Genomic DNA, 27,909 nt, shown 5'->3' with positions numbered 1-27,909 from the left:
AAAGTCAACTAATGTACAGAAGGTGAAACAAAAGGAGTGAAACACCCAAAATCCTTCATACCTCCCAGCTGAGTTGGGATACATCACGCGAAAAACTGACCGCACTACGGGCAAAACCATGCTACGTTTATCCTACTAATTTAAATATTAAATCGATTTTGTAACTGCAACTGTCTCTACACCACCAATCCTAACGGCTCTTTTCTCTTCCTTTCGAAAAGAAAGGTTGGTGCAAGAGCATGTGGAAAACGCTACTACACAACACGCAATTTCCAACCCAAAGTGCTTTCAACTTCTATGACTTGGGCGCAGAGCGCACCCGCTTTCGCGAACTCAGCTTCCCCACGGCGAATCTTTCGGCACATCCCCGCCACAACACATGTTGGTCTCACTTCGTAAGTAGATTTGTTTTTGTTTTATGTTGCGACACTCTCTACGAGAGAGGATAAGTATTATTATTATCATATTTCTTTGCCTTTAATTATCGTGCTCCTGTCGCGCTTGCTCCTATACACGCCTCACCGTCACCGTCGTTGTTCTTGTTTCCCTTTTAAGTCCCTTTGGGGCGAGGGGGAGTTGGTGGTGCGTTGAGCGTGAGCGATCGGAAGGAAGGAAGCGGTGGGACACACCTTACCGACGACAGCATCTTCAACGTTTTTTTTTTCTCGGGAGGGACACGGGGGGTTGTTGTATTCTATCACTCTAAAAGCTATCTGTCTATAGTTTTTTAACTCAGTTACTATCGCAGAGTTTGGTAGTTTTTGGTTGCTAATATGTGTTGTTTACTCGCTATCTCCCTCTTTCTCTCTCGCTCACTCTCTCTCTCTCTCTCTCTCTCTAGCTGTCCTCCTGAGGTGACCGACTATCCGACCGGCTAGCCTTAATATCGCATAGAAATAACCGCCGTCTCCCTCCCTTGTCCATTGTTTCTCCTCGGTTCGATTTTGCCGGTTCGGGACTGAATGGTGATGAGCTGTTGCTGCTGCTGCTGCTGCTGATGCGCGCACTTTCTTCTTTGCGGTTGCGAAAGTCACGTGTGTGTTGGCGTGTGTGTGTGTTTAAATTATTCACTTCGATGAAGACTTATGCTTAGAGTTTTTGCAAAGGATGCATGTGTGTGTGTGTGTATGTTGACGGTTTGTGTGAATTAAGTGTTTGTTTGTTCCTCCCGGGCTTTACTTGCTGGTAGCCTTCATCAGTCCATCGGTGGACATGGACTTGGGGCGCTCGATCGGCAGGCCGAGGGCACGGTCCCACACGAGCGAGGCCAGCACGCCGAGGGCACGGGACACACCGAACAGCACGGTGTAGTAGTTCATCTCCTTCAGCCCGTAGTACTGCAGCAGCACGCCGGAGTGAGCGTCTACGTTCGGCCACGGGTTCTTGACCTTGCCGAGCTCGGTCAGGATTGGGGGCACGACCTTGTAGATGTTCGAGACCAGCCCGAACAGCGGATCGTTTGGCAGGTGCTTGAGGGCGAACTCGCGCTGGCAGGTGTAGCGGGGATCGGTCTTGCGCAGCACGGCATGACCGTAGCCGGGCACAACCTGGCCCGACTTGAGCGTCTTCCAGATGAACTCCTTCACCTTGTCCTCGCTGGCATTGTCGCCCAGCTCCTTGCGCAGCTTCTGTAGCCACACCAGCACCTCCTGGTTGGCGAGACCGTGCAGCGGACCGGCCAGACCGTTCATGCCGGCGGCGAACGACAGGTACGGGTCGCTCAGGGCCGAACCGACCAGATGGACCGTGTGGGCCGACACGTTGCCGCCCTCGTGGTCACTGTGGATCGTCAGGTACAGGCGCATCAGCTCGGTGAACTTCTCGTCCTCGTAGCCCAGCATCTTGGTGAAGTTGGCGGACCAATCCTTCTTCGGGTCGATCGCACCGATGCCCTTGCCGTCGCGGTACGTGTTGCGGTAGATGGTGGCCGCGATCACCGGCAGCTTGGCGATCAGGTCCATGCTGTCCTCGTACACGTACTCCCAGTACTTGCTCTTGTGCACGCCCTCCGAGTACGCCTTGGCGAATTTGCTCTCGTGGTTGAGCGCGGTGACGGCGCAGCTCAGCTGCGACATCGGGTGCAGCGAGGTCGGCATGTTGTTCAGCATGGTGACGACGTGCGACGGCAGCGCGGCACGGTTCGCCCATTCGCGGGACAGCGCATCGACCTGAGCTTTGGACGGCACATCGCCGGTGATCAGCAGCCAGAACAGACCCTCGGGCAGGGGCTCCTGGCCACCTGGAAGGGGCAGAAAGAGAGAGGAGAAACACATCATTAGTAGAGAAGTGGAATGAATCGTCTTTCAATGTTAAAACGATAACTTGTTTGAAGGACGATAATTGCATCACGGGTCACGGTTTCTTTAATGAGATATTCTAACGATCGTACGTGAGACGGTGCGTGTTATGCAAATAGTATTTAGTAATATCTTAATTTCCTCTTCCTTCTCCTCCTACGTACAAATTTAATTGAAGATTTAAAGAACACAAATATAAAATAATTTATTGCTATCTGAGTCCAATGCCCGATCAAACTGACTGCTCACTGCTGATGCCCATCCGATTACGTTTTACATACGTCCTTGGCGATATTACTCAACTCGCGACGGCTCGCGACTCGTAAGCGATTATTCAATCGCCCGGAGAAGTAGATGCATTTATGCATCTCATGAGTCAGTGTCTTTCCACAGACGAGACACGATCGAGCCGTCGCTTTCGACTCCAGTCCCCTCGATTGGAACGTGTTTGTTGCTCGATTCGATTACTTCATACATATCTCAACATAAGTAAGACCTCCGTCCGCCGCTAGCAGTTATTGTGCAATCATGTGTTTATGGGTGGCTTACCTGGTGCCTTCGGGAGCACCTGCTGGCACTCGGGGATGGACAGGCCGCGGAAGCGGATACCCTCATCGGGGTCAAGCACGGACGTTTCGCACACCAGACCCTTGATGCCACGCATACCGCCATACATCTGGAATGTTCCGAAGAGAAGCAATTAGAGTGTGATAACGATTTCATGGCTGAAGCGGGGTGAGTAGGAATTGGAGGTTTGAGAGAAGCGCAGATAAGGAAAAAGAAAAAAAACAAATTCAGCGAGAGTATTTTTATCTATATTCGTTACGAGGATTTTGTACTAGGTTTCTAGTGTGCGTCAAGGTTTGGTCAACGCTTCCAAGAAAAGTGTCGTCAGGAATGTTCCAATGTCCCCATTATGATCTCGTGCCAAATTATTCGCAAGAATCATATATTTTCTTCTTTTCGTCTCATCTAACAGAACAGAAGAGGTCAATTAAGAATTAACACACTAACCGTACCACCGACCGTCGTCGGTACTCAATGAAACCAGAACGATCGTGTAGCATCATTTCAAGACCGTTTAATGGTCGTGTGGTGTACACGATCAACGGGCTGTGCTTCTCTCAAGTGAAGCACACGCTTACAACATACAGAGAACAAGCAGGCAAAGAGGCGACGACGAAGGCCAGGGACAGGCATCGCACCATTCACGGCGTGTCTCGCCTTGAGGCGTTATTGAACTTGACTTCATTAAACGCCTCTCCGCCGGCTCTCTTTCTCTCGCGCTGGAGCATTATAAGCTAACACGCTTCAATAGGGAACGGAATGGAAGAAACCTGTAAAATGATTGAAAAAACGGCAGACGAACGGCGGCACCGGCAAGCTGGGGAGAGATAAGTTAAGTCCCGGTCCGATCGAGTTATCACGCCGACGTCGTATGTGTGGCCCCTCGGTCAGCTGACCGCGTTCGCGTTGCAGTAGTGCCACCACCACACGCTGTGATGTTACACCGCGAGGTGAAACATGAAAAAAGTAATACGTGTGTCTATTTTTTTCCGTTCCATTCCCGTTCGTGAACACACCAAAAATTGCTAATTTATCAGCTCCGCCATTCCGGGACACACCCGCCACATGGAGTAGCCGCAGCGTAGTAGCACCAACACACACACACACCTCCGAAATACGTTAGCCACGTTCGCGGTGCCATTAGCGACCAAATATAGCCACACGTAATCGCCACGGCAAACTCATCCAAGGTTCTGCAAAGTGTGCTAATGAGCGATGGAAACAATATTGCCGGAAAGATGGTTTTTATGTTTATTCTAATAGGCAGAAAAAAACAAAACATTGACCAGCGTCATGTGATCACTCACGGCAATGCTTTGGGTCACCTGTCACCCAGAAAACAGATTTCTATCCATTGAGAGGGTTCATTCCACCGAAACAGACGAAGATAAGGGCTCAAACTTTAAGTACAACTAGGGAAGGCTTTATCATTGGCCTTCTCTCTGTGGCCTTTCCGGTGTTGTTATCTTGTCTTTTTTAACAAGGTGAAGCAATTTCATGCCCTTCAAATCGAACTCAAAACAGTAGCAGTAGCAATAATTTGTTTCTGCCTATAAACTGGCACACGCAAAAAGGCCCAACGGAGAGGGAAAGCCCCATACAATTGTAGGGGAATTACTGACTATTCTTCGCGCAAGCGTGAATAAGTCACCATGAAACGGGTAAGCGGGCAAGGCATTATGCCAATTACATCAATTCCATAGTTCAGTGCTTGCAATCGTAGAATAAAAACGGCGCTACAAAGTGCACAAACATTATATGCACACCTACCACCCGCGCTTCTGATAGAGAGCCACCGGGTATACTAACATGTGCGCGGAAATTATTGGTAAACACGCTATCATCATCGGGTTCACTGTCAATAGCAGTTGGACGCATCATCATCGTCATGAAAATCCAAAGTACACATAAAGCGGAGGGTCGCGTTTGCTGATTGCAGGGCGGAAAAAGGGCTAAACCGGTTGTGGGGAGTTTGTGTGCGGGCGCGCGAGGAAATGGAAGTACCGGCACGTGACATAAGCAACGCAGAACATACACACACAGAAGTTCTTCTTTCTTGTTGTTGTGGAGTTTTTTTTTTCTAACTATAACCCCTTTTTCTCTTGAGGTACAAGTGGATTCTAATGATAAGCTAGATGCGGGCTTAAGCCGGCATGAGGAGCCTGACATACTGATGACATTGAGAGTCATCCGAAAAGGTGGTAAAGGAAGGTATAGCTAGAATTTACCGTCTCTGCGCTAATATGTTACTCCAATTTGACGGAAGAGAATGCGCTAGACACGTTTTTTACGTTTGCTAATCTGAATTGGCACGTTATTGCCGTTATGCTAGAGCTATATCTTCCATGACCTTGACTAATAACAGATTTTGATCTACGACAACAATGATCTGTTGATCATAGCAGCTTATGGAACCGTGCCACTTGCTATCCATCATGCGCACAGTCATTTGTACAGCGGACAGATGCTTTTCAATCGTCCCTTTAACGTTTGTCTGTCTTGCGCTACGTGTGCCCAATGAACCGTCCGACGATGACACGCTTCAGTGATTACGCTGCCCGCAGAGTAAGCGCAGCCGGTCTGTCGCAGTGTGCCCGTGGCGGCGGCAAACCAATTGTACGCAGGCCGCAATTTGATAGCTGTCGTTTAACTCAATTAGAGAGAGAGAGAACTCTCGACGGGCAGGCAGTAAGGGCACGCGTGCCACGAAACGGATCAGAGATTGGAGATCTCCACACAACCGATCCGCAGCCGCAGCCGCAGCGCGAAGCCCGAACGACAGGTCTGAGTGTAACCTTTACCGCCGATACCCCTTCCTCCCGGGGTCAGCGAGTTCAAGCGATGTTGGCATCTTCTCACATTCAAACATAGCGCGACTGCGAACAATCTCCACCCAAGTTGGGTGCATTCACATTCGGGTGCGATTCTAAAATTAAATCACCTTCGCAGCGCGAAAGCAGTCAATTCCTGGTGGACCTGTGCAACTCTCTACACCTCCAAAGCTACAGGAGGGGGAAGGTACTTGGGATGCGACAATCGTGAGTGGGAACACTTACCATGTCGACGGTGACCTCGCCGACTTTGGTGTTGCCATGCTGCTTGCGGAAGTTCTTGACGCGCTCCTGCTCCTTCGGGATCTTCTCCGTGAGGACAGCCTTCAGGTCTGTGCTGTCGGATGCATTGCGCACGAAGGTAGCGATTACCGGCAGGGAGTTCTGCAATTGTAGAAACAAAAAAAAGGAGAAATAGGATTGAATAAAAAACATACTACGGACGCACGGATTCGATGCCTGTTCTCTGACGTAAAACTATTTACAAAACAAACAAGAGAGGACGTACAAACTCAGGAGCGGATAAAAACGGACGCAGAAAAAGACCAAAACAAAATGTGCTTCGATAGCGCGGCTGTGTTCGCTCTTCGTGAAGAATATTCCTGCACGCGTAACTCGTCCGTCGACCGTTACACCATGTCCTATGCGTCCGTGGTGAATATTATTAGATGTCCTCCGTTCGTCACTTGGGGAGGGAAAAAAACATCCTCCAACTCCGTCCCAACGTCGGTAGGCCTTTCTTTACGTGATCTATTCGATCAGGAGGATCAGATCAAGAGGTTAAAAATGCTTTACACAACCGTCAATTTCACGTACTTCTTCTCGCATACCGTGCCTTCCCAATTGACGTATGCAGTCGGTATCTTTTAATGCATTCGCTAGGACTTACTTCTCCGCATTGTTTGTCAGACCGTATCTCGACTTATCTTCCCAATTCACACGCCGCTGTTGTTTGCAGAAACCAAATTACTTCAAAAAACTCTCTCCAGAACATTCCACAGTGTGTCTGTGTATCTATTCTAGCCGTCATGGTTTGGCGCATCATCGTCCACATGGCCTTCAGAAGGTATGGTGCTTACGTACACACAAAAAAAGTGTAGGTTCGGTTTGCGCCAACTCATTCGTTGGATCTTAACCAACCCTTAAAAAAGGAATGGAGGGAGCTAAAACCTGTTTCAAACAGACGGAAACATTCGGTGCCCAATGTTCCCAGTACTCGTGGCGATTGGTTTCCAAAATTGTCGATTCAAGTCGATTCATCCCACAGCGACCATGCCCGCGTGGCGTGAAATAGATACATAAACGTCCGTACAAAAGAACCGGTTATGTTCTCGCCGTCCCACTGTCCACTGAGAGTATGCGACAACCAAATTATTAACTCCCTAGTCCCTCTCTGCTCTATGATGGTGATGGTATGCTTGGAGGAAGCTCTACAACGCGGCTAATGCTCCAGGAAGCGCCCAAGCGCCCAAGGATTGGGGTCATCATCATCATCATGCCGGCAAAACGTCGAGCGATGATGTAACAGCACCCACCCAACCATGCCTGCCTGCATTACCTAACGGTTCTAATACACACCCACCTCGCAGGCTGCTGCTTGTTGCCAAACGATCGATAAGGTTGGCATTTATTCTAGACCAAAAATAGGATCATCGCGTGCTTGAGCATGCCGGAGAGCCGTTGCACCAATTAGCTATCGAACACACGCTAATTATAGGACTAGGGAAAATCTCCTAAACCCGGAACATGTTGCAGCCGAACTGCTGCAACCTTCCTCAACTTGGGAGTGGGGTCAGGAGAAAGCTTTCTCTTCGGGTTCACATGCAACAAAATGCGGAAGACTGGCACACTGCCCTACCACCGTACTCGGTGTTCGTAGCGGCTGTTTGAATGCACCTTAGATGACTTTGTCGCATCGATCATCTAGAGGGTTGTCCTTAGCGAGTCCTCCATTCGCAATGTCATCACTAACGACAGCCACCTTCGTGTGTTTGCCGAGCGCCGCCGTTGCAATGCCGCAAGTCGTTTAAAACATTTATTGCCATTTTATTCTCCACCATGCCGTTTCTGGCGCGAATCGTGCACCTCAACCACGGTTAAAGAGCCCTACGTAATGGTGGGTACATATATAAAAAAACATCCCCACCACTCGACACACAAACGCCTTGGGACTTGGAGTGAAGCGCGTCCTCGGCAAAGGTCTCGCTGGATCACCTGATCTGTGCGCGGCAGCGGAATCATTTTCTACGGTCGTGCACGAGGTTCGCGCCCTCGGTTGTAGTGGACCGGCGTGGTATTGCGCTACGCAACTCGCGCATCTATCGCGCGCTTCGCGAATATGAAGCTGTTGATAGGAGATTTCTTATCGCGCGATAGTGCTGCCGGCAAGCATGATGATGATAATGGACGGAGTGCGGTGCAGCAGCAGTCGCTGCTGGCATTGATGGATGGAGGGGAAATCTTTCTTCAAGAGATTTGTCCTCCCCACAACTCCAGAACGGGTAGGAATGGAGGGACGGATGAGCGCGGAAAGAGAAGAAAATTGTCACCTGTACCGCATTAGCGCCAAGCTGAACAAACATACTAAAAGGAAAGACATTCTTTAAGGGGAACGATGTTACCCGGAACATGTTCTCGTGCGAAGATAAACTACACAAGGTAAAGGTCTACTCCTCTGTGCAGAGCTTATCGTTGGCATTGATTTTTATCGTACCAAACGTCACCGATTCCAAATCGTGAATAACCGTGGCAGGTTCCACAATACACACATACAAAGTATAATATGTTGCCGCCAACATGGCCAATGGAGCAATCGAAGCGCGATGCGTAAAACATTTACTTGCGCTAGCATACGTTGCGTAATAACGCCACGAATGGCAATATTATTCGTCAAAATTCTCTTACTACTGCACCCCACGTAGGCTATCGTTCTGGTGCGATTTGGATACGCACACAAAAAGGCAAAAATCGATAGGATTGACAATTTCTTTTCCCTTCTTGGCGCTAAGACCATCCAAAAGGTTCAAGCGCACGACATTTGCAATGGTAATGAGGTGGTGGAAAGTGAACTTTCGAATCGTTTGTTTGACCACCTTCGTGCTGTTGTGTCGTCGATACATACATTGCCGATTTCGAAAAGAATCAAACATATTTCTTACATTTTCCCAAACCAAAGTTTGGCAATACTTTTCCGTTATCTAACAGTTCATTCACGTGCGCGGGATGTTCAACAATAACAAAAATACTCTTGTGCTTCTAGAACGGCATTTCTAACTGACTAGTAAAAAATGCACGATAAAAACACCCATACAAACGTCCACAATCGCGCACGACGATGCAGACCGAGAGTTATCTAACATTTTTCCACACAAGCGAGCTTCCCTCCCGCTCTTTTGGGAGGGGGAGTGTAAGCGAAAAGCAAAAAAAAGGGGGAGAAGTCGTGTTGGATTGCGTCAAGTGACGACACGAGCGAGGGTTTTTTCTCTCTACGCAACGAGTTTTCCTTCTGCGCGCGCTCCCTTAATTAGTACTGTCTCTTTTGTTTCTCCTAAATCAGACCTAAATATTGTTAATCATTTCTTATGGAACTCTTAGAATCTTTTTTCTGAAACCTAAACTTTTATCATCGTAACACACACATTTACCGTGTTGTGGAAGTCCCACAAAAGAAACGTTCTCTGCGGTTAGTATTGCTTTTTTACGCCTCTTGTGGTCCTTCCTGCTGTTCGCCACTCGAACACAATTATCTCATCATCGCCTGGGAGCCTGTGGGGAGCATCGAAGGCAACCAGCCGCCGCCCTCCGCACAACACTCGTGTGTGTGTCTGTGTATGGGGCTACTTGATAATTAAATCCACGTTTTCCACGCTTAACCTTCGGCTCAACCTTGCGAGCAAGCTCTCGTAACACGGATGAAGGATTTTCTTTCTTTCTCCCCTTATTTCCCTTCTGGACGGATTGGAGGCGGGGGAAGTCTGGCATTAACTTAGGGTCAAGAATAGCCACACCAACCCCCGGGGGCAAGTTTTCACCGAACCATACCATCACATTTTCACTTGTGCAAGCAGGAACGCTCTTTCTCTCTTCGGTCACATGTTATGTAATGCGGCCGATTTCTCATTCCGAGGAAGCAACTTTTTTCTTTGCCAAAACACCTCATATTCTGGACCCAACCTATGCGATGACGCGTTCAACATGTTCAGAAAATCACAGCCACTCGCACACACATTAGCACACGACACACGCACCCGTACCGTATGTGTGAGCGGGGACAAAAGCTATCCGAAAGGTTTCAAGGACTGGTTCACTTCCTTTGGCCAAGTTCACGGGTAGGGTCCTGAAACCGCGTGCCCAAAAAAACCGCACACATTGCCAACTCTGCTTCGGCACACACTTTCAAAGAAGCTTCTCGATAGCGCCGTTTTTTTGCGGGCCGTATTCCCCCCGAGTACGGACGCAACGTGGACGGATGGTGATGATGATGACGAAGAGTCCAACTCACCTTATTGGCGGCACAGGCCAACTTTGATGCATAGATACGGCTGAGGGCCATGGTTGCTGGTGCTGCTGCTGGTGCTGCTGGTAGTTGCTGAAAGAAAGTGGCGAAAGGAAAGGTGTCGGTATAAGTGTCCTCTGGCCGCGCTGTGCGGAAACTGATGCTCTAACACAGGCAAGTGTCGGTGGCGTGTGACGGGCGATGATGATGGGGCTGCCGGTCGTTAGCCGGCCAACCGCGCACCGTAGCCACGGAATCGACCAACTTACTTGTCTCTTCGCTGCCGATTAACGCTGCGCGAGTACTGAAACGCTTTTCGACCACTTACCTATTTGTGGAAATGCTAATTTCCGAGAAAATCCCGAGCGCGCAAGTCGACGACGGTTTCGCGGGCGACAAGAGTGAAAGTAGAGATGGGACTGTGCACGGTTGGAGCAGTGCGTTCTTTTCCATCCCACTGCAGGTGGATAGGATCACTGGCTGGGGGTGGTATTTTGAGACTGTCAATGTGGCAAATCCAAAATGAGCTTAATTTTCCATATCACAAGAGTCAAAAATAATTTTAATAATTTGAATATTTAAGCTACAACATACATTTTGCGAGTAATTTTGATGATTGGTTTACGAAAATAAATCCCTCGGATCGGAATGCTATCCGAATGCCCATCACTAGCAGAGAGGTGAAAAAACGCGCTCATGCGTTTGACGTTTGGCAGAACGGTTAAGCCGCCGCTACACACGACAAGTTTTTGGTGCCAATCTGCGTAGCTCGAGCAAACTGTATCAATTGTCACTTTTTGTTTGAGCTTGGATCGAATCTCCGAGCAAGAGTACTAATCGCTGTTTTAGTATTTACTGAAACATTTCAATGTCGTTTTTTATATCAGATGAGGTGTTACATAACTGCTCTTTGTATTCCCTGAATTTTTGCGCTAATTTTTTTTCCTATATTTCCACGCACTTTCATTTACAGAAGCTCCGGTTTAACCATGGAATCGGGTTTAATTCAGGATCTGTTTCAGCTCATGGACTTTTACTAAACCTATCCGGCCTTAGAATAAGTTTCTGAAGCTTGATAGGCTTAATGACGAAGGACTAATTTTTTCCATCTCAAGGTAAGTTCATTTTGTAAGGCATCTCTTATCTGATTTCTATTATAATTTCGATGTAAAAAAAGTTTTACTGAGAGCTAGTTTACGCATTTTATCACTCAACTCTCGCTTTTCTTCGAGCTCTCGTTGCTTCCCTCTGAAATGTCCAGTAATGTGTTTGTTCAGCCTCCACTCCATCCCAACCACTGAGCTCGCGATGCTTACACGCACATATTTACCGAGCATGCGCTCATCATTACGGACCATTTCACCGGAGCGGAGCGAAAGAATTATACAAACAATGCCTCTTTTTTTCCCTCCGACAGCAACTTGTGCAAAAGGGGTTGTTTTGGATAATATTTACAAATAAAGCAAGCGAGAAACACAAATTTCGTCTGTCGCCGCTCATGTGTCGCATCCCGTTCACATGCGAGCGCGCGCGAGCGCGTGCTTGTATGCGCAAGAGGGAGAGCGCATTTACAGCATGGGGTCCGCGCGCGCACGCTCGTACGTTTACAGTCCATTCAAATTCTCCCTCGGCGGCAGTTTGGTCCGGTTGTAGGGGGTCGATAACTCACCGTATCAACGTACCATCGTCACCGGCCGAAACCGGTCACCAGTTCACGATCAACAAGATCAGGTTTTTTTTCGGATGTGTTAAAGGCATTCCAAAAGGCGTGGTTCAAATTCGCTATACATTGCTTTGCGTATCCTTTGCGTACGGCTGGTAAAAACGCTGCCAAACAACAGGCAGATATATTGTGCGGACAGTGCAAAACAGTTATGTGCACCAGTGATTAAACTAAATGCGATACGATAACGATGCCACAAAGTCGCGAGATGGCAGTTAGGGGTGGTTTCTGGATGATAATGCTGTTGGCAATGGGAGTTCTGCCGTTTCCCCATGCAGCGGCGGAAGTGGACAGTGCTCGACCGAATATAATTTTTATTTTAGCTGACGATCTCGGCTGGAATGATGTCGGATTTCATGGATCGGCACAAATCCCGACGCCCAACCTGGACGCACTGGCTTACTCGGGCATCATCCTCAATCGGTACTACGTGAATCCAATTTGTACTCCCTCCCGTTCGGCACTGATGACGGGCAAGTATCCCATACACACGGGAATGCAGCATACCGTGCTGTACGCGATGGAACCACGTGGCCTTCCCCTGTCCGAGAAGCTGTTGCCCCAGTACCTGAAGGATCTTGGGTGAGCATCTTGGGCGGTGTGGTTGGTGTACCAGAGGCCAGATTCATATCGATTTTTCCCCGCAGATACTCGAACCACATCGTTGGCAAGTGGCATCTGGGGCACTATCAGCTGCGATTCACCCCAACGCAGCGAGGCTTCGACAGTCATACCGGGTTCTGGACCGGACACCACCACATGAACGATCACACGGCGGTAGAACACGGCCACTGGGGTCTGGACATGCGCCGAGGCTACGATGTCGCCTACGACCTGCACGGCCAGTACACGACGCACGTGCTCGGTGCGGAAGCGATCGCCATAGTGCAGGGGCACAACAAGAGCTCCCCCCTATTTCTGTACGTGGCCCATGCCGCCGTCCATTCGGCCAATCCGTACGACTTTCTGCCCGCTCCGGACGAAACGGTGGCAAATCTGGGACACATTGAAAACTACCGCCGGCGTAAGTTTGCCGCCATGATGGTAGAGTTGGACCGTACGGTTGGGAGTCTCGTAGACGCGCTGCACGCACGTGACATGCTCGAGAATACGATCATCGTGTTTAGCAGCGACAATGGCGGCCCAGCGGATGGGTTCAACGATAATGCCGCCTCTAATTGGCCACTGCGCGGAGTGAAGAATACGCTCTGGGAGGGTGGCCTGCGAGCGGCCGGGTTCATTTGGAGCCCACTGCTTCAAAATGTGAGCCGTGTGTCGCACCAAATGGTGCAAGTTTGCGATTGGCTGCCGACGCTGTACGAAGCTGCAGGTGGTAATGTCAGGTGAGTGGCGCCATGATTACCCCTTTACCGAGCTGATAGACTTTCGTTTTCTTATCATCGCTCCAACAGCGCACTGCCGACCGACCTGGACGGGATCAGCGTGTGGCATGAGCTGAGCAGTGGGGCTCCAACGCGACGTATCGAGATACTGCACAACATTGACGACATTTGGGGCACCGCGGCACTGACCGTGGGAAACTGGAAGCTCGTCAAAGGCTCACACTACAACCGCACCTGGGACGGATGGTACGGTCCGGCGGGGATACGGGACGAAAAGGCGTATGCGCTGGATAAGCTCGCCAACAGTCCGGCAGGGAAGGTGATGGAGGAGCTGAGTCTACTGCCCACTCCGGAACGCATCACGCAACTTCGCCGCGAGGCGACGGTATCGTGTGGCGCCGGTGCGCACATGGCCAGCGAGTGTGATCCGCTCGAGCGCCCCTGCCTGTACGATGTGGAAAGCGATCCCTGCGAGTACAATAACCTTGCCGAGGAGCATCTGCACATACTGCAGAGTTTGCTGGCCAGGCTTGCCGACTACAACAGCACTGCCGTTCCGCCCTCCAATCTCGAGGATGACCCGCGGGGCGAACCGCAGCACTGGAACTTCACGTGGCACAATTTCGGCGACGAGCCAGAACCGGAAGTGCTGCTGAATGAACATGTAGACTAAGAGAGGGTAGGCGAAAGCGACAGGAAAACCAAGACTACAGAATAGCGACCTCATAATTAATACTGCAGAACTTCATTTTATTATTCATTCAAACACAGAGGAAACATTATCTAAGTAAATCGCTAAATAAATTAACTGTTCAACCGTTTAGTTTAAATTAAAAGCATAAACTTATCGTCAACCTTACAGGCCTCGCTCAGCATAACTACAAAAATCCCTAGAGAAAAACAGTGTAGCGGGCAAATTTCACACACTGTAAAACTTTGCAAACGACACAGACACAAACTGCTGATTGCAGCGGTAGACGAAGCGATAGTTTGATTTGTTATAGGTTTATGGGTTTGCTTTGCATTTATTAGTTCTATTTGTAGCACAATATTGTCTAACAATGAACCGGCCGACACATCGCAATCGGATGGCGGAGGAAAACTTGACGGTTTACGCTTTAAGTCCTATTGTATACTTTCCCACTTGTACTCTCTCTCTCTCTCTCTCTGGTTAGCTGGAACGGGCCAACACTGGTGGCTGTAGTTAATGGACAGTTTTAGGTTTTGAATTTCGACCCTTTGGGTGCTTGCTGTTTCTCGTTTCTCGTTTACAGTGCTCTAGATGCCGCATATCGTGATCGTAATATATGACATAAAAAATAAACAGGAAGCAAACTTTACTTTTACCGCTTACAGTATCTCCAAATCACAGTGTCTTATTTCGGGGAATTTTTTCTGCAGCATACAAAAAAAGGACATTAGCATAAAAAATATAGTATCAAAATACGAGAAATGTTCGTGTGCGCTTACCCGCAGCTTCATTTCAATCCGATCGATTTCACCGCCCATCAGATCGACAATGTTTTCGCCGTGCTTCAGCAGAAACGCTTCCAGCTCGTCGATCGTTTGGAACGTGCGCACCTCCTCCAGCAGTACGTTTAAGTCCTGCTTGTCCAGATACACCCGCGTCAGCTCGCGGCCATCGAAATCCATCTCAGCCTGCCGTGGGTGAGCGGGGAAATAATATGTTAAAAAGGATGCAATGACGATGAGACATTGACATTGGCAGGCATTCGCGCTCCCTTCTTACCTTATACCTAACCAATGAGTTCCCCATATCTATACCCTTGACGTCATGGATTGCCCGGATCATGATGTCACTCTCCAGTTCGGCGTTAATTTTGTCGAGATTCTCTTGCCGTATCGAACGCCCGACCAGCGCAGCCACATTCGTGTAGATGATGAACGATGCCACACCGCCCAGCATACAGCCGACAAGCAGCGATCCAACTGCATCGGGAATCGGCGACCCGGTGTAGGTGGACAGTCCCATACAGGTGGCGGCCAGTGCCACACTCAACACCGCCGCCGCATCTTCCGTAAGTACTACATTCACACAAGGATCCTGACCGCGGGCCACTAAAAATTTAGCAAAAAAAGGTTGTTAATACGGACCGCCCGTCCGTCCGATTCCTTCTGTCTTACCGTAATCCCTAAAACTCATGCCGAGAGCTTTGGCGCCACTCCGGCAGCTGTTGATAGCGACCAGCAGTGTAGCGCCCTCGGACACCAGCGAACCGCCGAGGATGAAGAATGCCCAGAAAAAGTCATCGATCGGGTGAGGATCGACCAGGCCCATGATGCCGTGATAGAACGAGAGGCCGGTGCCGACGCAAAAAATGCCCACGCCCGAAATGAGCGACGACACGTACTTCATGTTGGTGTACCCGTACGGATGGTCCGAGTCGGCGATCTGGGTCGATTTGTGTATGCCGTACGCGAGGATGAGCTGGTTGATCGTGTCCGCCAGCGAGTGAATCGTTTCCGCAAACATACTGTGCGAACCGGTGTACAGCCAGGCACCGAACTTGAACAGACAGTTGGTTGCATTGCTATGGCAGGGAGTGAGAACAATTTGTTAAGGTCAAGTTGTTTTTGATGGATATTTGATGTTCCTTACATTGCGATTGCCGTCAGCACCACCTTGCCCGATTTTCCAAACAGTCCCGGCTCGGAATCGACCACATTCGTCCGGCTGCCGATTTCCCGCCGGTAGTCTCGCAGTCTTCGCTTCACCGTAAATATATCTACAAATAAAAGGAGAGAAACATCCAACCCGCATCATAAAAGTGTCTCTTTTGGTGAAGGCTTTCCACACTATTCTTACTTTGTTGGTGCATTTTTTTCTCAATTTCCCGCTTCAAGCATTCCTTCAGCAGATTTTCCCGCGAGCCCCACACCTCGATCGCCTTCGCCTCCACATCCTTCCGCCAGTAGACCGTGATGGGCGGTTCCTGTTCGTACGGTGAGCGACGCTTCGTCTTCGCCAGCGCTTCCAAATCGGACGGTTTCAGCAGAAAGTCGGACATTGCGCGAACCGGTGTGATAAAGTTACGCTCCAGCGAGGAGCGCGAAAAGTCCACCCGTATTCGCTTCTTCGCCAACTGGCGGTTTTTCTCCGCCAGCTGTTCCTTCAGATCGGCTTCCGCTTTGGCGCGAGCTTCCTCCTCCGCCAGCAGGGACTGCTTCGGCTGCTTCGGTGCATCCTGGCCAGCGGCGATCGTTTGCATAAGTGTCGGTTCTAGCTTTGGTTTCTCGATCACGATCTCCTGCAGCTTCGAGTCGGCCAGTGTCGTTTTCACCAGCAGCTTGCCATGCTTGGTGTCGATTTCGAGGCGCGATTCTTGCTCAACGCTCGGCTTGGCGCTGCCTGCCGCCGCTTGTGATTGCACCTTTTCCGCCGGCTTGTCTTGCTCCTTCTTCGACTGGCTGGCGATGCGTGACGAGGAGAAACTTCTTTGGTGGTAGCGCTTATCGCCGTACCGTAGCGTGGCGTCCGCCCACGAGTACGGCCTTGGAGGGCCGAGCGAAAGTTTTCTCATCGGCACCTGGTGCAACTATCGAACGAGAGGGGAGGACAACAAAAAGGAAAAAAAGATAACCCCAATTGCATGAAACAGGTTACAACCGAATCGTAGCTGATTGTGGTGGTGAAGGTGTTTTGTTTGTTTATGATCGGACCGATCGGGTCGATCGATTTAGTCACCTGACTCCGGTGGCATAGCAACAGCCATGCTGCACGCTGAATCGTCATGTTGCGGTATTTGGTTTCGGGGCGACGGTCAAAAGGGAAGAGTACAATAGGGGCTACCTCCGGTGAGGAGCGCCCTATATGCTCGGGCGTTTTGCGGAACTGGGAGGGTTTTTGGTCCGGTTTCCGTCGCCCCCCCTTCGTTGACGTTTGCCGCTGAGGGGGAGTAGAATGGGAATGGGAATTGTACGGAAAGTTATACAACTGTTTCACTTTTAATTTTGTTACTGATTCTACATAGAAGCGATCATTTTTCACAGCTATGCGCTGTTATGGCTCACTGTTATTTTTACACTTATTATTTTTTGCCGAAAGGAACTGTTTTGTTGACAATTTGTGCTTGACGTCTGGTCGACGGTACACTACTGTGCAAAAAATACGCAACACACCCTTTAATCGTCCCTGGCACTGAGTTCTTTTCGCAGTTTGACGAGTTTTCAAGAGGTATATTGCACAAAATTATAATATTTGCTTTTTCGATTGTCTTTTTCTGAACATTTACCGTTTAAATTATTGTTTTGATTTTACGAACAAGTGTAGACGGTCCTTAATGCCTTATATTCACCTCACGTTTATATTGACGCATTCAGTGATTCATTCGTCACTTTTCACCACACCTCCACGGAAATAAAACAAACGAAAGCTGCTAAATATGTATGTATTTTTGTTATAAATTGTACACGCATATTTTGAAATATTCTTTCTTCTAAACCTTAATTTTAAGGAAAACAAACTGGCTGAAAGTCTGTTTTTACCTTGTCAAACTTCGGCACCGATGAGCCGAACCGAAACTCACCACTCCGGCCGCACTTCGGCCATCTTCGGGAATGGATTTTTCCTACGAGTGTGACTTTTTATTTTTTTTCCACTCTCTGCTTTCTCTCTTCGATCCGTGAAGGTGTTCCGTGGTATGGTGTGAATAAAAATTGGAATATCTCATAATTTCCAGTGTCCCGTGCCGTGAAAATCCGATCAATCGACAGCCCATACGCCAGAGTATCGGAAAAGTGTGCGGAACCAACATCGAAGAGGTTTTACGTAAGTAAAAACGGGGCTTGAAAATTTGCACGCTCTGCGCTACGGCCATTAGATTTTTTCTTCTTCGCTTCCCATATCGCCGCCATTGCAGTACATAACTAGCAGAGAGAAAGACAGAGACAGGCAGTTAGCGTATAAGCAAATAGGAAGGAAGAAAAGAGAGCACCAGATCGAGAGTTTTGCAGACGACGACGACGACGACGAGCCCCACAGCAAAGCAGAGTCCCATTTTATATCGATTGCGCACAAGTCACAGCTTAGCATAAAACTATCCCGAAAGCAGCAGCAGCAGCCATTTTTGCCACAGTACCTGGTTTAGTAAACGAATCAAACGACCAATAAAATGCAGTTCCAAGGCACAGCACAACCGCACCAGGGTGGCTTCCGCGGACCGCGTCCGGAAAAGAACGACTTTTACGTTGGCCAGCCGGGCACCAAGCCGCCGCACTTCATGAACAAGCAGGGCCCTCCCTCGATTCCGCCGTTCAACGCGAACGCGTTCGGTGGACCGAAGCCGATGTACCAGCAGAATGCGATCAACGGTGTCGGACCGGGTGGATTTAACAAGTTCGGCGGTGGCGGCAACCGTGCTTTCGGCGGCCAGCCGGGAACCATGCCCAAGAAGGACTTTGGTGGACCGAAGATGTACGGACCGGGTGGCAGCAAGCCGTACGGTGACGACAAGCCGTTCGACACGTTCGGCGGCCCCAAGAAGTACCCGACCACGAACCCGGGAATGGGTGGCGGCTACGGCATGGGCAATCGCAACGGGTACGGCGGTATGCGCTCGGACTACAACGGGTTCAACAAGGACGACCGGGCGAAGATCCAGTCGCTGAAGGCCAAGTACCCGGGCCAGAACCTGATGAAGCCAATGTGGGAAAATCTGGAACCGTTCCAGAAGGATTTCTACGTGCCGCACCCGAGCGTGATGGGCCGGGCGGCCGAGGAGGTGCAGACGTTCCGCGAGCAGATGCAGATCACGGTCATGGGCAACAACGTGCCGCACCCATGCCAGAACTTTGAGGAGGGCAACTTCCCGGAGTACGTGATGACGGAAATCAAGAAGCAGGGTTTCCCGCGCCCCACCGCCATCCAGTCGCAGGGCTGGCCGATTGCGCTGAGCGGCCGCGACATGGTGGGCATTGCGCAGACCGGTTCGGGCAAAACGCTCGCCTACATGCTGCCCGGGTTGGTGCACATCTCGCACCAGAAGCCGCTCAGCCGCGGCGAGGGACCGATCGTGCTGGTGCTTGCACCAACGCGTGAGCTCGCGCAGCAGATCCAAACCGTGGTGCGGGACTTTGGCAACCATTCGAAGCCCAACATTCGCTACACGTGCGTGTTTGGCGGAGCACTGAAGGGACCGCAGGTATGTAGAAAGTTTATTAGTTGTTTTACAAGGTTGTTTGCAACTAGCGTTACAGTTGCACAATTATCGATTGGGGCGCACTGTTACTGTTCGTTGTGTTGGTGTTAGTGATCGAAATTGTTGTTGTTGTTTTTCTTCCCTTAATTATTGATCGTACACGAAATCACTAACACTTTCGCACTTAAACAAAATAGTTTTTTTGTTGATAATCTGAGTTTTTTAAAGATTTTCTTTTTCTCTTTTGTAATATGGAACTTTTAGTCATTATTTACCAAACTTCTTCAATAAATTATTCTGAATTTTCTTTTCTTTTTTAACTTTTTAACGTCCACTATTTTAGATCTCTCAAACCTCTATTAAATCATCTAATACCCATCACTTTTACTTATTTGCCCTTCTCAAATCAGGTGCGTGATTTGGAGCGCGGTGTTGAGGTAGTGATTGCTACGCCCGGTCGTCTTATTGATTTCCTCGAGCGTGGCATCACCAATCTGCGCCGCTGCACATACCTCGTGCTGGACGAGGCCGACCGGATGCTGGACATGGGCTTCGAGCCGCAGATCCGCAAGATCGTGGAGCAGATTCGCCCTGATCGGCAGGTGCTGATGTGGTCCGCCACCTGGCCGAAGGAGGTACAGACGCTGGCGGAAGACTTCCTGCGCGATTACATCCAGATCAACATCGGCTCGCTCAGCCTGGCCGCGAACCACAACATCCACCAGATCGTGGACGTGTGCGAGGAGAACGAGAAGGAGGGCAAGCTGCTGAAGCTGCTGAAGGAAATCGCCACCTCGGATGCGACGAACAAGATCATCATCTTCGTCGAGACGAAGAAGAAGGTGGACGATCTGCTGAAGAACATTGTGCGGGACGGATACGGGGCTACGTCGATCCACGGTGACAAGAGCCAGACGGAGCGTGACTACGTGCTGCAGGACTTCCGGCATGGCAAGAGCACCATCCTGGTGGCGACCGACGTCGCGGCTCGCGGGCTCGACGTGGAGGACGTCAAGTACGTGATCAACTTTGACTATCCGAACTCGTCGGAGGACTACATCCATCGTATTGGGCGCACGGGACGCTGCTCGCAGTACGGCACTGCGTACACCTTCTTCACACCAAACAACGGACGCCAGGCGCGAGAGCTGCTCTCCGTGCTGGAGGAGGCCGGCCAGCAGCCGACGGTGGAGCTGGTCGAGATGGCGAAGCAGGCACCGGGCGGCAAGGGCGGACGACTACGCTACTCGACGCAGACCGGCTACCGAGGCAGCAGCGGCATGGGCAGCTACCAGCGCCGGCCGCCGTTCAACGGTGGCGGTGGATTCGGCGGCCCGCCCAAGTACGGCGGTGGCATGCAGGGCGGCATGATGGGCGGTATGCAGAACAAGTTCGGTGGCGGCGGTATGCAGAACAAGTTCCGCGATAACGGCATGTACCGCGGGGAGAACAACTGGAACAAGGGTCCGAATGGGCCGGCAATGATGGGCGGCCCGGGTGGCTACCAGTCCCACTCGCCACAGTCGCCGCAGGCGGCCGCGGTCGCGTCCGGCCCGCAGATGTACGAAGCGCAGCAGGCGCAGCTCCGCGCTGCCTACCACCCGAAGAACATCTACCCGGGCCAGTTCGATGACTACACGGCGCTGTTTGCGGGTGGTGCGACCGCGGCCGCACCGGGCGGTGGCATGCGCTACTACCAGAACAAAGCACACCAGGGCGGTCCGGGAGCGATGCAGCCCGGCTCGCAGCCCGGCGGCCGGTACAACCCGAACGGCGGCCAGTTCAACATGGACGGCACGCCGAAGCCGCAAAACGGTCGCGGCACCTACCCGCCGAAGCAGTACAACAACAGCTACGCGGCCGGACCGGCCAACCCAAGCCATCAGTATCCGCAGCTGGCTGCGGCCGCTGCCGCGGCTGCCGCCGGCCAAACCATTCCAACGGGTGCGCCGGCCGGATTCACCGGATTCGATCCGACCGGGGGACTGCAGTACCAGGCTTCGTACCCGATAACGGCGGCCACCGCCACCTACTATCCGTACCCGGCGGCTACCGCTCCACCGCCACCACCGCAGGCCCAGGCGGCCCCAGTCGTGCCGCCAGTCCAGCAGTAAACTGCTGCTGCTGCTGCTGCCACCACACGCGTAACACCCTTCACGCAACAACAAGCACGATCGGAGAGAGAAAGCAAGGTTAGTTTTTAGCATCTTCCCTTATTTATCCAACCATTTCTAAATAGTACGTAGAAAATCGAGCGGCTCGCGCGAGGCCGCAGCAACCGCAACACATACATGTTGAATGTTTCGGTTTTTCGGTTTAGTATCAGACGCGAAGAGGGCGAAGAAACTGTCGCGCGCGGTTAGGAGCATAGATTGGCCCACCCACCCGTCCGCCCAGAAAGTAGGTGGGACATTTTTGACACACTTCCACCCAGGTAACGAAACGGAACATGATTAATCTTCTCTACTGTTTATTTTCCCTTAATCACACACCATATCGGAAGATACGAAACTTGCGTTGCCGAAACGTCTGATCGCAGGAACATATTACTATTATTAACACTATATAACCTTTTTGCAAACGATTGTATGAGGAGCTATTGGAAGATGATGAGATACACATTTGACTCGTGTACGCACGCGCTGCAACCAAGGATTGAATAGGGCCGCCAAGCAGAGCGAAGAAAGATGATAGGGCTTTGTGGAAGCGAGCAGAGCGGCGCACACACTGTAAGAGTGAACGGAAAAGCAGCAGCGATCGCGGAGCGAGTATATACGATATACAATTAGTTTTGAATTTTTGCGTTTATTCTTTCCTTATTACAAGCAAATATAATAATCCTTAGATGTAATGAAACCATACGAACGCCTGGTACACACGTGCGTAGGGCAAGCGTGCCCACCCGTACAACTACGCGGTTTGTTCGGCGTGGAGCAGGAACACTATCAGACGCTGGCTCGTGGCTCGCGGCTGCTGCTCTGATACACGTCGAACATTCCGGTAGCTTTAGCAAGCAACTTTGTTAAACGAACGCTCATTCGAATTTCTACGAATCACATCCACACCGGTGCGTGGTGGGATGGAATTGTTGTCACACAAAGAACGAGGGAAAGATAAGACTTCCAAGACAGGTGAACTCTCTAATCCTAAAGCTGATTGTTGAAGTGGAGAAAAGCATTTTAGCAGAAATGGGTGTTGGAATGGAAAGTTCAATCATTCCCTTGCTTTTACTCTCTGGCTGCATCGGGGGAGAGGAAATGCGTAAAGTTTTTCCCTCGAATCGCAATTCTTATTATGCGCAGCGAGTTACTGGAAGACCATTTTATTTTAAATCGAAACTGTAACGGAAATCAATTCGGACATTGAACGCAGATGCAGAATTGTTCTATTTTTCTGTTCTTTCGACAATCGTTTGGTGTATATTATAGCCATTCCCATTTATTTACGCAGCCCGCAGTTACTACATCAGAGGAAAACAGAACTGAATCTCTTGAACCGTTAGTTTCGTGGTTAATAAATTGTTAACCAAATGCCACAATAATACAGCGCAATACGGCAATTTGAAGGATCATAATGTGACAAATGGCAGGGAAGCACATTAATTTGGTTAGGTGAAAAGAGATGGCGAGCCACATTAGTTGCAAAAACTAGGGAAACAGCACATCAGGCAGCTCAGTTCATTTTTCACAGATGTACTGGTGTGATACCTGGTGGAGTTGTGGAAACAGCAGCGAGTAAAGCTGTGTTTGCATTCTCCTGGGAAATGTGTGGTTATCAAAGCGTTTTTTTTTGACAACCAAAGAAACAATTTAAATTACATTTCCTAACCAATCCCTTGTTCAACCACAAATCAATACCCCACCTCCCGCAATAGTTAATCAGATACATTCCCTTACACTCCGACAAAGAAGTTGGCATCGCCGCCTAGTAACAAAACACATATTCTACCTTCCAGTCAAGTACGTACCTGTAACGAAAATGATAGCTGGATCGCTAAAGAAACCCTGCAATAATATGCTGTTGCGTTGATATTGCGTACGAAATCAGCATATGGGGATGATCCTACATACACAAGGAAGAGGGAATATCCAAGGAAACCCAAAACGAGCATGATTAGATAAACTGTACTTTTACGTTCTATTGATTGTTGATAGAGTAACTATTTTCTAAAATCGGGCCGGACACACACAAGTATTACACAAAGCGTACGTCCCTGTGCGCCTGTGTTACAGGTTCTCATTTACAACGTATTTGAAAAGAGGTCCCATCAACTACGTTTGAACGGACAAACACACACACGCTTCTTAGCGACGCTTTCAAAGCCTCTCGCACATTACTATCTAGTCAGAACGAACGAACAGGAATCCCCTGAACAAAGGGCATAGGTTCTTAAGCGCGGTTCTCGCTCCCTATAGCAAGAGCTAATGCACCAAACGCGAGTGCATACGAATTTTGCGCCCTGGTGTGTGCCGGAAACCGCACGAACCTGTGAGGAACCTCTGGGATCTTCCAATGTTCTAGCATGAAAAGGGCGGGGAGTCACCCCCGTCACTGCAAACAAAATGCCTTCTGTAAACTGTGATCGAATCTCTCGTGTTCCTTATTCAATGCTACTCTCTCCGGACGAGCGCAGGACGACCCCAGGGACTTTTTGCTCACGGAGGCCAAAGTAATAAAAATGTATGCTGTGTGAGAGCGAAACACATGGACACACGCACACATGGCGAGCAAAAAATTGCGTAAAAGAAAAATCTATTCTGCTTTTTAGTATTTGCTTTGATCAATGTACTGATTCTGTTCAAATGGCTAAAGGAATATCCATTTTGTGCAGTTCTTATTGATGTTTATACAAGTATGCAAAAGAGACAAATGTTGGAAAGTTGTGAAACTTTGAGCGCTCTACTGTATTTAGCCATTTAGTTGTAAAACATCTTTTCTTTAAAGTATTCCAGCGGCCTGTGAGCTAAACGTGTGTGTGTGTAGATCGAAACGTCCTGCATAAATTGCAACATATTTTCCCGGACTGAGCAGAGAAACTCGGGAAAAGGATGGACAATTTAGAGAGCGCGAGAGAGCGTTGGCGCACGTTGTTCTGTCGAGGCAGATTGAACCGGCAGACTGAAGCGATTCGAATACGCACTCTTTTTTAAGTATACAATGTGTAGGCTACAATCCTAATACGAATGAACCCACCAACCCTTTGATGCAGACGACGATAGCAAAAACAAAAACACACACTGCATTAAAAGCAACATTCTCTTGCATCGGACACAACCGTAACAGTTGCTGTCTCTTTACTGTCGGAGTATGTAGAACAGCCGTTTTTGGCGACCTTTTGTGCAAACAGCTGAAATAGTAGAAGCACAAGAAAGTCATCCGTCAACAAAACGGAGGAAGAACCGACCGTGTAATATGAGCGGACACAACAATCTACACCGGCTAGAGCGTGCACTGGGAAGAGACTGAATGCATTGTAAGCAAAGTACAGTGTAGTAACAACAGCTAGAAAGCGTAGAAGCTAAATTAATTTTTATTTTTTCTTCCCCGTTGTCTGCACGATGGGAGACGTTCACTTACGACACTTGGCAAAACGAAATGCATCAACCTCTATCGGGGGTAGCAGCAGCTTGCTTGCCACTTTAAAATAGTAATGTATGCTCGCCTCTCTTTTGGGAAAACGAGGAAAAATGATAAAACACACCAAGGCTAGATTACGGGGCGGTTCTTATTGTGTTTGTGTTAAACGTTATGCAAACACACTTGGTTGAGGAAATGAAAAAGAAAAACAGGGCCCCTAAATAATGATCCACTCTGCCGTAAGATTGTCGCTGTAGGAAGAAAATCCAGCGTTACTATTTGCATACACTACTTCGTACAGTCGGGATCAGATCAAATCTCTTTGCACTTGCCACAAACGTCTGTTGTAGAACAACACGAGACGGTGTTGCGTTTTGTGTACCAGTATTTATTTTCTACACAAACGCATCGAACCCTTTTGGCTTGGTTTGGTTTATTTTCCAACAAGAGCAAAACACTTTCAAACGAATGCGTTTAATGTTGGAAAAATGACACATAAAAACGCGGGAACCCTTACACGAAGAATGCTTGATTAAATCCCCTAAAACATGAAGCTTAGAGTGTAATATCTGAACCACAGGTATTAGTAATTGTCGCAACAAGTCGAAGCATTGTGACATGCTCGGAGAGGAAGATAGGTAACAGGAAACATTAGACATTGAAGAAAATTAGCCTGTTCGATGATAATTTCAACAGCTCGTCGAAATGTTACACAAACGAAGAGCAGCAACATACTACAGCAAAGTAAGTTTATTGAAATTACTGAATGTGTAACAACTGGAACATAGAGTTTGAAAATGCAACAGTCAAACAATCCAACTGAAAGAGCGAAACAGAACGAACAAGCAAACACATTCGAAGAGAGTAGAATGAACAAGTCGTTTGATAAATTTGTAAAACCCTACTACATGTGTAACGTACGTGCATAATTTGCTTAACCTTATCTACCAACTAAGTAAGTGTGTTTGTGTATGTGTGTGCGTGCTATGAAGAAACGCAGCGTTAATTAAGCAACTCTAAAGAGAAAAAGTTAAACCGCAGCAAAGATTGCAACGTGAATGATATATTTTCCAACAAACACAACACAACTGGAAGGCAGGTCAATGTTTAAAAAAAAGAAAGCTGGAATATAAAGTGTTTTCTTTTCGCTCATTTGGCTGAAGCGCACACACTTTCACGTTTAAAGAGACAATTTACTGGTAACCTCTTGTACTATTAATCGAGGTGTGGACCGCTTGTGACCGAGCTAATGATTAGTGTATCGTTCCACACTCTCTCTAAAACTCGTTGGTATTTGGGTAAAAATGGAATATAATCAATAAAACACGTTGCGGCCAATTGCTAATTGAAAGCGAAGATAACAAAAACGGCAACCACGAAATATTAATGTCTTAGCTGCAACCAGCTATCTAGCGTTATAATAATATATGATGTCTTTAATGGATTAATCGAACATGCGTCAAAGTTTACACAACAAAACACACTTTTTCTGCAATCAAACGGAACCAAATGATTTTCATCATTGCTATTATGAACTTTTAAAAGCATCGACGATCGCGCATGTGTAAGAACGATCATGAGCATAGGAGAAAAGAGAAATACTACCCAAATGAACAGAACGGAATATTGAGAGCAATCGATTCTCTACGGAAAAAAAACAGTTGTCACTCAGTTTGGAGCGGAACGGAAAACGAAACATCAGTTCTGATCGAATGGCAGCTTTGTAACCGAATGATGTGTTGTGTATAACCGATGAGACGAATTTTTGTATTCGGTGCAGTGCGTCTAATCACAAAAGGGACAGCAAAAAAGACCTTCTGGCACGCGCGCCACCATCATTCACATCCATATTATTTTCTATTGTTTTACATCTCTACCACACCGATTATTGCACACACAGCATGCGTAAAGTTAAGGGGTTGTTTTTAATAGGATAGGTTTTAAGTTATTTTTCTGAATTTTAGAAGCGATCATTCAACATTAAACGAACTGGTGGAAAGATAGACTCTTTGCTGGGTCCGAAAAAGCATGGTTCAGAATAATGAGTCTCACAATTTGAAACCAACACTAACGAGAAAAACAGGCAAAAGTTGTCGTACAGAGAGTTCTGTCCTCAAGAATTTCATCAAAACTACTACTACTGATCAAAGCTGAAAGAAAACGATATAATTCTTCATGTGATATAGAGAAAAAAGATGAAAAAAACAACGCGCTCTCGTCGCAGTGCAAGAAAGTTTAGTCAACTATTAGAAACCCCTACGGAAATTACAGAAACGGCACGACATATGGGCACTATTAATTTTGTAACGCATTATATTGGTACACAGTTAGAGGAAAACGTCATTGTCTCATTTGTTGTTTGTATCGTAAAAGCGCGTAATTCAAACCGGAAAGTCTCGTTGATTTAGCTTGAACACACACACTCACGCACTAGAGAAAAATGAAAGCGTAGGGAAAAGAGAAAAACAACAAACGTTAGGACACGTTCGGGAAGCTGCAAAAGAGTGACGAACGCTGCAGAAAGATAATTGATAAGCGGCGCAGATTTGCCCTTTTCAACACTTACTTCAATAATGAGTGTGGTGGCTGTGTGTATGTATGTCTATGCTCTGCTGGGCGAAAAGAAGAGCGAGGGCGCAGAAAAAAGGTAGTGAAATAAGATGTATTTTGCATGAGTAACAAAAAGCGTAAGATATCGCCAATAATACATTTAGCAAAGGGAAAGGCAAAAAAAAACCCATTCTGTTGATGGACGAACGCAACCGACAGAAAACGACCTTTTTTGCTTTTCGGTGTCTCTGAAATCAAGAAGCAAACAGCGATCAAAGAGTTTTCACAAAATAACCAAACGAAAAATGCATAAGAGCAAAACACAACTAATTACAATTGCTTGAATCTAATCTGAAAGCGTACGAGCA

At 48.5% G+C, this 27,909-nt stretch overlaps 4 protein-coding genes across 6 annotated transcripts; 2 read left to right on the top strand and 2 right to left on the bottom strand.

Annotated features, from left to right (window-relative positions):
* Positions 1 to 404: 404 nt before the first annotated feature.
* Positions 405 to 10,644, bottom strand: LOC1280620 (probable citrate synthase 2, mitochondrial). 2 transcript variants are annotated; one of them, XM_061653416.1, is made up of 5 exons: positions 10,519 to 10,644; positions 10,197 to 10,283; positions 5,921 to 6,079; positions 2,847 to 2,973; positions 405 to 2,239 (listed from the first exon to the last, which is right to left on the bottom strand). In XM_061653416.1, exons 2-5 carry the CDS (start codon positions 10,245 to 10,247, stop codon positions 1,176 to 1,178), a joined length of 1,401 nt encoding a protein of 466 aa, XP_061509400.1. In that variant the 5' UTR covers positions 10,248 to 10,283; positions 10,519 to 10,644; the 3' UTR covers positions 405 to 1,175. The 2 variants fall into 2 exon arrangements, with proteins under 2 accessions (XP_061509400.1, XP_320478.4); XM_320478.5 differs by having other exon boundaries at positions 10,460 to 10,618.
* A 524-nt stretch (positions 10,645 to 11,168) lies between these two features.
* On the top strand, positions 11,169 to 14,596 carry LOC1280621 (arylsulfatase B). Its single transcript, XM_552160.4, has 3 exons — positions 11,169 to 12,495; positions 12,561 to 13,256; positions 13,326 to 14,596. The coding sequence occupies exons 1-3, from the start codon at positions 12,104 to 12,106 to the stop codon at positions 13,927 to 13,929; spliced, it is 1,692 nt and encodes a 563-aa protein (XP_552160.4). The 5' UTR covers positions 11,169 to 12,103; the 3' UTR covers positions 13,930 to 14,596.
* Positions 13,986 to 17,412, bottom strand: LOC1280622 (proton-coupled zinc antiporter SLC30A9, mitochondrial). Of its 2 annotated transcripts, XM_061653415.1 has the most exons (8): positions 17,245 to 17,393; positions 16,963 to 17,163; positions 16,084 to 16,813; positions 15,877 to 16,003; positions 15,402 to 15,808; positions 15,007 to 15,335; positions 14,727 to 14,915; positions 13,986 to 14,651 (listed from the first exon to the last, which is right to left on the bottom strand). In XM_061653415.1, exons 2-8 carry the CDS (start codon positions 17,008 to 17,010, stop codon positions 14,607 to 14,609), a joined length of 1,875 nt encoding a protein of 624 aa, XP_061509399.1. In that variant the 5' UTR covers positions 17,011 to 17,163; positions 17,245 to 17,393; the 3' UTR covers positions 13,986 to 14,606. The 2 variants fall into 2 exon arrangements, with proteins under 2 accessions (XP_061509399.1, XP_061509397.1); XM_061653413.1 differs by having other exon boundaries at positions 16,963 to 17,412.
* A 442-nt stretch (positions 17,413 to 17,854) lies between these two features.
* On the top strand, positions 17,855 to 27,608 carry LOC1280623 (uncharacterized). Its single transcript, XM_320481.5, has 3 exons — positions 17,855 to 18,045; positions 18,137 to 19,417; positions 19,825 to 27,608. Exons 2-3 carry the CDS (start codon positions 18,389 to 18,391, stop codon positions 21,526 to 21,528), a joined length of 2,733 nt encoding a protein of 910 aa, XP_320481.4. The 5' UTR covers positions 17,855 to 18,045; positions 18,137 to 18,388; the 3' UTR covers positions 21,529 to 27,608.
* Positions 27,609 to 27,909: the final 301 nt, after the last annotated feature.

This window comes from Anopheles gambiae, chromosome 3, assembly GCF_943734735.2.
Source record: "Anopheles gambiae chromosome 3, idAnoGambNW_F1_1, whole genome shotgun sequence".
In the NCBI taxonomy this organism is placed as follows: domain Eukaryota; kingdom Metazoa; phylum Arthropoda; class Insecta; order Diptera; family Culicidae; genus Anopheles; species Anopheles gambiae.
The sequence above is the reverse complement of the archived record's forward strand: the minus strand, read 5'-3'. Positions and strand labels throughout refer to the sequence as shown.

Coding starts and splice junctions, on each gene's coding strand:
- LOC1280620 (XM_061653416.1), bottom strand. CDS start 10,247: ATGGCCCTCAGCCGTATCTATGCATCAAAGTTGGCCTGTGCCGCCAAT. Junction 6,080..10,196: donor TGGCCTGTGCCGCCAATAAG/GTGAGTTGGACT, acceptor CTACAATTGCAG/AACTCCCTGCCGGTAATCGC. Junction 2,974..5,920: donor GCGAGGTCACCGTCGACATG/GTAAGTGTTCCC, acceptor GGAACATTCCAG/ATGTATGGCGGTATGCGTGG.
- LOC1280621 (XM_552160.4), top strand. CDS start 12,104: ATGCCACAAAGTCGCGAGATGGCAGTTAGGGGTGGTTTCTGGATGATA. Junction 12,496..12,560: donor CAGTACCTGAAGGATCTTGG/GTGAGCATCTTG, acceptor TTTTCCCCGCAG/ATACTCGAACCACATCGTTG. Junction 13,257..13,325: donor GCTGCAGGTGGTAATGTCAG/GTGAGTGGCGCC, acceptor TCGCTCCAACAG/CGCACTGCCGACCGACCTGG.
- LOC1280622 (XM_061653413.1), bottom strand. CDS start 17,010: ATGACGATTCAGCGTGCAGCATGGCTGTTGCTATGCCACCGGAGTCAG. Junction 15,809..15,876: donor GTGCTGACGGCAATCGCAAT/GTAAGGAACATC, acceptor TCCCTGCCATAG/CAATGCAACCAACTGTCTGT. Junction 14,916..15,006: donor ACTCATTGGTTAGGTATAAG/GTAAGAAGGGAG, acceptor CACCCACGGCAG/GCTGAGATGGATTTCGATGG.
- LOC1280623 (XM_320481.5), top strand. CDS start 18,389: ATGCAGTTCCAAGGCACAGCACAACCGCACCAGGGTGGCTTCCGCGGA. Junction 19,418..19,824: donor GAGCACTGAAGGGACCGCAG/GTATGTAGAAAG, acceptor TTCTCAAATCAG/GTGCGTGATTTGGAGCGCGG.